We start from the raw sequence: 8,514 nt of genomic DNA, 5'->3' as shown, positions 1-8,514 counted from the left end.
GTGTGTGAGCGTGTGCGTGTGTGTGTGTGTGTGTGTGAGAGAGCGTGTGCGTGTGCGTGTGCGTGTGTGTGTGTGTGTGTGTGTGAGCGTGTGTGTGTGTGTGTGTACTGACTGAAGGCAGCAGTCAGCAGCAGAGCAGGAATGAAGACGATGAAGGAAAGTCTCATTGTGTTTCCAACAAACATCTGCAGAGTGTTTACGTGTTCCTGCTGCTGGACAGGCTGTCAACAAACAAACAAACACACAAGTGAGCAAATAAACAAAAACAACAACAACAAGTCAGCTTCACAACTAACTAGAACAGAAATAGCAAACAAAACTTAAAAACCAAGGAGTTGAAAAATAAAAATATGAAAACAAACAAATAAACTCTACAAACTCATTAGCTAACACAACACCAAAACAAACGAGCAAAAAACACAAAAACAAACAAATAACTAAATGAGATAAAAATAAACAAACACAAATAAAAAATATCAAGCAAAGAAACGCTACATGTGCTGATTGTTTATTTGTTGCCGCTGGACACGTACATGTCAACAAACAAACAAAAGCAAATAAATAAACTCAAAATAAATGAACAAAAACGAACAAAACAAATCAGCAACCAATCAAAAACAGCGCAGAGAAACAAACAAAATAAATAACCAAACAAACAAACAAAACCAAAAACAAGAAGCAAAGAAACTCAAGAAGAAATGAGCAAACAAACAAAAACAAACAAACACAACAAGCTTTAAAAATGGCCACAACCTCAGAAAGAAATTAACAAGACACACGTACAAAATTAAGCAAATATAGTACAAATAAAAACAACAAAAAATGAACAAACAAACAAGGAAATAATAATCAAAGACAAGTTTGTTTGTTTTTTAAAAAATTACAAATGGACAAGCAAAAGACGAGCAAAAACAACAAACAAATGAAGAACAAAAACAACATAACAACTGAGGAAAAAAACACAAATTAAAACAAATAAATTAACAAAATCAACATGCAAACAATCAAAATGAAGAAAACAAATCAATAAAGAAAGAAAACAAACATCTAAAAACACCAACATCAACAAATTAAATGAACAGCTGCAACAAACAAACAAACAAACATTGTTCGGACGTTATGACAGAAATTCTGATGCTGTACCAGGTCAGCAGGTGTTGCCATGGTAACCACAGCTGGACACACCTGTCAGGTTGTGCCTCTAGCAGGAAACTGTCATTCAGTAAACAGGAAGTGTTTGTACCTGGACCTGAGCCACCATTGGCTCTGTGGGCGCGCCTCCTGTGACATCACCGCCCTCTGTGATGTCACCTGAGGATGCAGAAAGACACCACTGAGCATGTGCAGCAGGTAAGACAGGAAGTTTATGGCTCGCGTGCAGCGAACAAGGTACTCACCTGCTGTGGTCTGTGGTGCATTCAGGTTCCCCTTGTCGTCTGAGACCTCAGAGTGTTCTGAGGAGACCGCTGGGCGAGCTGCAAGACAATGATATGTCAGTTTAGTGTCAATGGAGACGAACCGGCGAACCTGCCGCGGTGGTGAGACGTACGGTCGATGATGATGAGGTGGACGGAGGACGTCTGGTCGTTGAAGAGTCCAGGCAGCTGAACTCTGCAGTGATAAAGACCAGCGTCTGAGGGCTGAGAGCTGGAGATGGACAGAGAGGACGAGGGCGACAGCGAGAACCTGCAGAGGACAGAAGACCGACTGAAGGGCGATCCACCAGGACTTCAACGGGACTGACAGGACATCGTCTTGATATAGCCAATAATATAACGGCTCTGGTACGTTTAACACCCAAACTAAAAACAGGAATCATGTTAATATCAATAAATCTGCCCTCTGAAGCCCAAAACTCACCAGCAGGGTACAAAGACCTGTCATATATATAGAGAGATTTTTTTTTTTAAATCACTGAAATGACACCATTTGTCAGCCTGAAAAACAGAAGGAGTTGTTGGATGCTCAACTCTCTGACAGTCCCTGAATGTATCATGTGTCATGTTTCAGAAATGTGCCAAAAATAATTTACTCTCAACAGATTCAACAAAAACTAAACAGGAGACACACAGAGACCCAAAACAACAACAAACAGACACAGTAGGACACAAACAAGATGCAAAACTAAAAAACAAAAACAAAACAAAACCGCAGACCTAAGACGATACAAACAAACCATAAAATGAGAAAACATGCCAGTGTTTCTTTTGTTCTTTTTTCTTTGTTTGTTTTTACAGTTTTAACAAACAAACAAACATGAACCTCGGTGAAGGAACACGAGACAGAAGCTGGTTGGAGTTCAGAGCTCAAACAGTCGCTCTGATGTTCTGACCTGTGAGGAACCGCCTTCCTGCAGACGAACACCTGAACCTGCTCACCTGTGTGACCTCCTGTACGTGATTTGCTGCCCGTTGCTGTCAATCACAGTGTTGTGGCAGGTGAAGAGCGATGGCTTGCCCCGCCCCCAGCACACCTCCACTCCTCTCTGATTGGCTGTCTCGTGGCGACACGGCAGTGTCACCACCTGCCCGGCCACGCCCACCGCCGTCTCCATGGTGACCGCCAGCACACCTGGCAGCACGGCTGTAAAACACAAAAGCTGAGTTTTTAATAAAGTTTTACAGAATCGTTCCAAAGCTCCACAACTTCTAGAGAAGACAGAAGGAAGAGGAACCCAGCGGTGGAGGTCCTTCTGTAACCTGGATGAAACCATCCGGGGCTTCAGCTCGACCGTCTCTGATCACCTGAAAACTTCTCTGTCAAAAACTCTGGATATGCAAAGTGGTATCTGTCATATTTTAGATTGAAATATGAAGCACTTCTTGAAGTATTTTATTGTGAAACTTGCATCGACTCACTTCCAGCAGGTTCTTTCTTGCGTTGAACAACAACATCTCAGAAAACCTGAAACGTTCTCTGTTACTTCTCAGCATGTCGTTGATTCAGAATAATATCAGCTCAAACACAAAATTATGGGGGAGTTGAAATATGAGCAACACTGTCGTCGTCATGACAAGTTTAATCTTTGAGCAGATTAACAAAAACACGACTGATGAAGCAGAAGTGAACCAGTGATGCTCAGCTGCAGGTTGCAAGAAAACAAAACTAAACATGTGGAAGACTTTAATATGAAGCACTGGGTCACAGGAGAGACTCACCTGAGAGGAGGCCGATGGAGGAGAAGGTGTGGAGCAGCAGCAGCATGTCGTCGTGTCTCCTGCCGACAGACAGACAGACAGTCAGACGGACGGAGGGCGAGTCAGATGGACAGACGGCTGACTCAGCGCTTAGACTTCCCTTTTCCAACCAGCCTGATATTTATAGCCTGCTGTTGGGTTTTCATTCTCAGAGTACCATTGTATATACCCCTAGAGGTGAAACTCATTGTCCAGAGTTGGTGCAGTTTGTCAGCAGCTGTTGGCTCACCGTGTACACACAGATGTATTCATTCATTATGAACTACAGTCCATAGTGAACCACTGAAGTTCATAAAGGACCTAGTTAAAAGAACATCATGAACGCACACACTTCTAAAGTTAGAATGGTAAAATAGAAAAACAAAAAGCTATAAAATGTATAAATGTGACTCAGTGTATGTAGTTCTGGTCTACACAGAGGTCAGGAGGAGAGAGTTAATGCTGGCACAGCTCTCAGCTAGCCTCGATTAGCATGTGTCAGCAGCTCAACCGCATCCTTATGCATTTCTACAGCTGATGAACATCACACAGAGACAGACGTGGGGAATGCAACGATTCTGACCAAACATACAAAACCCAAAATAAAGAACACAGAGCTTCATGTCTATATAATTACTTCTAAAATCAGAACACTGACTACATGTGACCTCTGAATAGATCATTACTTGGCAATAAAATCTCAAAAGGCCAAAAGGAAACAAAGGGGGACTTATTAAAGCAGCTGAAGGCCTCCACCAGCCATCTCCACCTGCAGCGTGTCCTCCAGGTGTTCTCACCCAGCAGCAGGACTGGGCTGAACACATGGAGGCTGCTGTGACGCTCACTGGGAGTCGACTCCAAACCCACCAACACCAAACTGATAAATCACAGCAAAGGCACAAAACCAACACCCAGACAACACGACATGACTCACAACAGAGACATCTGTTGGTTCCTCTTCATGTTTCCTCTCCTGGATTATTGTTCTGTCCCTGGTCATGAACATTTTATTCTGGTTTAAAATCAGTTTTTCTACATGCTTAGACTTTAGCTCTGACGCCACCAAGAGGCCTGATGGAGGAAGTTCAGCAGAACATCCTGGACTTCTTCTGGTCTGGTGGAGCAGCTCTCTGCCCAGCAGACCAAATGGACCAACCTGGGCTGAACCTTTTCTACAGAGCTGTCCTGCAGACCTTCAGGTTGTCCAGGTCACTGATGAGGTGTTGGAATAAGCCTTGTTCCTTAACTTCCATATTCAAATTCAGACACTGCTGTCGGTCTCAGGAAGGCTGCACCACACTGGGCTCCTGATGAGGACGTCAGCTTCATCCAGCAGACCCATGGACAGAGAGCTGAGGAAGTCTAGAGGATGGAAACATGGAAACAATTAAATGTCTGGATTATGTATTATATGACATAAAACAACAACAAAAAAGACCAACCGACCGACTGACCGACCAACAGTCACCTCCAACCAACCAACCAACAATCAGCTCAGTCTACTATCCTCCATCTGGAGCACCAGCTGCTGCTGATCCTGCTCTGAGATCCTGGAAGGCCTTCCAGAAGGAAGCATGGCCCCTCAGCGCCCAGACCTCCTCCTCCTCCTCCTCCTCCTCCTCCTCCTCCTCCTCCTCCTCCTCCTCCTCCTCCTCCTCCTCGTGTTGTTGTTGGCATCTCCTCCTACATGATGTTTCTCTACATTCCACTTTAATCACTGCTGGAAATAAAAACACTTCCTGCATGTATATTAGCTATGACATCATCAGCAGCAGGATCTCCCAGCATGCATCAGTCTGTAGTTCTTAAGGACTCTGATTCAGAGAGACGATTTTAACTCAGCAGACGGTGGCTGTGTCGGTGCAGCAGAGTCAGAGGAGAGTGGATATCAGAGTATTGATCGATCAGAGTATTGATCAGTCGCAAATGTGTGTAAAATTGCTCTTTCTATTCTGAACAGACGCAGTGTTGGCTGATTATCTAACTGTGGAGAGGATTCATCAGCGGCAGCCTGTTCTCACTGTTTATTTAGTACAGCACACAGACACACAATAACACAGTTGACTGCTGAAGGCATCACTGTTTGTGTGTCTTTTTCAGGTCATTTTGTGTCTGTTTGTGGTGATTTTCACTGTCTTTGCAGTTGTTTCGTGTCTTTTTGTGGTTGTTTAGTGTTGCTTTGTGATCATTTTGTGCCTCTTTGCATCCTTTTGCAGTTGTTAGTAGGTGTTTTGTGAGTCTCTCCATTTGTCTTGTGTGGCTTTGCAGCTTTTCTCCTGTTAAACATCTGGCTGGTCTCCAGCCACACAGCTCCTCTGGTTGCCACGGCGATCCCGCTGACTGACAGTGTGATGTTGGAGGATCACTGATGTTACAGAAACATCTGGAACCAGTCCTGATGCTGACAGACGTCACATGACCTCCAGATTCCTGACAGTCGCTGCTGACTTTTAACCTCAGTGGAATGAAATTAAATAAATGTTAAAACGTCATTACAACATGTAGGTAACGTTGCAGGAACATTACCTATGTCATTATCTGTGAGTGAGTGAGGTCATAGGTGTCAGTGACATCATGAACATCAGCGTTACATCATCAGGTAAACACAAGGAGACATGACAGCTGTGGATGAGGTCGGAGCTTCACACAGCAGCAACAACAACCGTCCTGCTGGGAGGACGACCAGAGGACATGAATGATGAGAATAAAGAAGGAACAGGAGCAGTCGATGGAGGGAGGCGGTAAAGAGAGAGACGAGGTCGACCTCCAGTTTGTGTCCTGCTGATGTCATCTGACTGGCTGTTACCGTGACGACCTGGATGCTGTGGACAGGAAGCAGGAGGAAGCAACACGTTTCTGCTGCTGAACCTGTCGTTTCCACCCAGAGATGAGCAGCAGGTGGCGCTAATCCTGCAGCCGCCGCCAGTAAACCACAGAAGAAGAGAAACGACAACGTCTTTGAACAGCTGCATTTAAGCAGTTTTAACACTGAAACTATTTCCTAATTTATTTTGTCTGTGTTGATGTAGAACTGCCATAACAACGTTATAGGAGCTATACTGGTTAGAATCAACCCAACCAGTGTAGGCACTGGGGCAGAGGGCAGGATGGTGGATGGAATTAACCTTTACAACCATATTTTGGATGAAACAAACCTTTAAAATTCTAAGTGTTTGGCAGAGCGTACATGTGTTGGTGGAATAAACCTTTTAAACTATAAATATTATGAACAGAACACAGAACTTTGGATCGATCAACCATTCAACACTATATTTTTGGTGAAACAAACCTTTAACCCATGAGTCTTGCTTCCTGTTAGCATGCTGCTAATTAGCTGCCAGCAGGAGCCTCATTGATATGGAAGCTGTCGACCACATTAGCATAATCAGCAGCACTTTGAGCCTGACTGCTGCTAGCTGGACGCTAATGTGAGGCCGGAGTGGATGGGACACGCTCAGAAGGATGTTTCTATGGCAACAGGCGTGAGGTGAAGAGCATGCTCATTATTACTGTACCAGATGAACCTGATGACTGTTCAGATCACCGGAGCTGTGGACCCCCAAGGTGAACAAACAACACAACCTGCAGACAGGGCAGCCCTGCCACCTCACAGTAATCAGATTACTTCATAGTAGAACAACAGAGTATTTCCTGTCATCAACAGTCACAAACAAACTGTTTATAAAGACTGTGCATGAACATGGTTCTACAACGAGCTGAGAGCAGCAGAACCTTCTCAGTTCTGGACCTCTGGACTGTGTCTATCTATGTCTGCATCATGGCTCCACATGGAGAAGACCTGAACAGAGGAGGAGAAACATCTGACTGAGAGACTGGACAAAGATGGAAAAGGATCCAGAAGATCAGTGAGCAGCTAGAACCCAGTGCAGCCCAGTGTGAGCAGGAACCAGGAGGTCCAGAAGGAGCCACAGCAGCACTGATCAGGGCTGCAGTGGTCGTCCTCCTACAATGACTCCACGGACAGTCGACTACTGTCACTATGGAGCTGTGGACACCAGACAAAGGCAGCTGCTTCAGACTTGGCACAGGGCTGATCAATGGAGACCAGAGTTAGTGTGAAGCTCACACAGTGTGAAGGACACTTCAGAACATCAGCCTCTATGAACGGAGGAGCAGAACTAAACCTGGCTGCTGCTCACAGCTAAACTTCCACATCAAAGTTCACCAGAGAACATGAACAGAAGCCTGATGGATGCTGGAGAACATCCTCTGGTCAGATGGAGATCCATGTGTTGGGCTCACATGGAGTCCAGATGTTTGGTGTGAACCTGACCAGGACCACCACAGTGGATGCATGGTCCTGACAGTGAAGCACGGAGGTGGCAGCATCATGATGTGAGGCTGCATGAGGGCAGAAGGTGTTGATGACGTTTCTAGAAGCTCCATGAATGTCTGAGGATGAACCAGGATACTGGCTGACCAGATGAAGAAGAGGAACATTCCAGCAGGAGAACATCCAGAGAACAGCATCATCAGGAGCTTCTACACCAGAACTAAGTGGAACCAGGACGTGGACAGTGTGAGTCCTGACTTAGAGTCTCAGTAACAAACTGACTTCAGCCTGGACGTGAATCAGCTGCTGTTGGTTTGTAGATGGACTGTTTCCGTGTGAACTCGTGTCTCATTGAATGAAACCAGATGTTTACAGGAGCTGCTGCTGTTTGCTAAAACAAGTTGTTACAGCAACATGTGGACATGAGAGGACATTTAAACGTTTCATACATTCAGAGTCTCTTCAGTTCAAACAGCAGCTGGTGGCAGCAGCATCCGAATGAGACTGAAAGCTGTGATTATTTTAATGTTTGAGCTCTTTGATGTGGAGAGCTGCTCAGTATTCATGTATTCACCTCTCAGGGTTAGCGCTGCTGCTCAGCACTCAGACTGTGTTTACGAGTCGGACAGCAGATCAAATACCTGAATCCTTTTAGACGGAGCTCCGGATTAAACACTGGAGCTGCTTCACATGTTGTTTTACTGCGTTGCCTCTTCAGGCTCTTAAAGGGCAGAAATGGAAACACTCAGGAGGCTTTAAAGCACCTTAAAGCCGGGCAGAGGCGACGCTGCGTTCAAGTGCAGCCCGGACTTTAAATACTCTGCTGTGATGCTGTGAGGAGCCTTCATTTCACAGGTTTAGCTTTTCTTTACCGCACGAAGTAAAACAGCCGACTGAGCAGCACTTCATTCAAATGTACAGAGTGGCGGGGCTGCTGACTGGTTGTGTGTCTGTCTGATCATTTTGTGTTGTTTTGTGTCTCTTTGTGGTGGTTTTGTGTCTATTTGTGGTGGTTTTGTGTCTCTTTGTGGTTGTTTTGTGTCT

General features: G+C 45.0%; 1 protein-coding gene across 1 annotated transcript in view; it reads right to left on the bottom strand.

The window, feature by feature from the left end:
• Positions 1–3,254, bottom strand: part of LOC103369871 (hepatitis A virus cellular receptor 2 homolog) — a 3,988-nt gene extending 734 nt beyond the window's left edge. Inside the window, exons 1-6 of the mRNA XM_008298712.1 lie at positions 3,159–3,254; positions 2,379–2,583; positions 1,550–1,686; positions 1,398–1,475; positions 1,244–1,311; positions 113–221 (exon numbers count right to left, since the gene is read on the bottom strand). Of these exons, the coding sequence (XP_008296934.1) occupies positions 113–221; positions 1,244–1,311; positions 1,398–1,475; positions 1,550–1,686; positions 2,379–2,583; positions 3,159–3,204 (643 nt within the window). The 5' untranslated portion in view covers positions 3,205–3,254. The remainder of the gene's footprint in view (positions 1–112; positions 222–1,243; positions 1,312–1,397; positions 1,476–1,549; positions 1,687–2,378; positions 2,584–3,158) is intronic.
• Between the last annotated feature and the right edge of the window lie 5,260 nt (positions 3,255–8,514).

Source organism: Stegastes partitus, unplaced genomic scaffold (assembly GCF_000690725.1).
Source record: "Stegastes partitus isolate 25-593 unplaced genomic scaffold, Stegastes_partitus-1.0.2 Scaffold1343, whole genome shotgun sequence".
NCBI classification, from domain to species: Eukaryota; Metazoa; Chordata; class Actinopteri; family Pomacentridae; genus Stegastes; species Stegastes partitus.
Note: the sequence above shows the minus strand (reverse complement) of the source record. Positions and strands in the feature narration are given on the sequence as shown.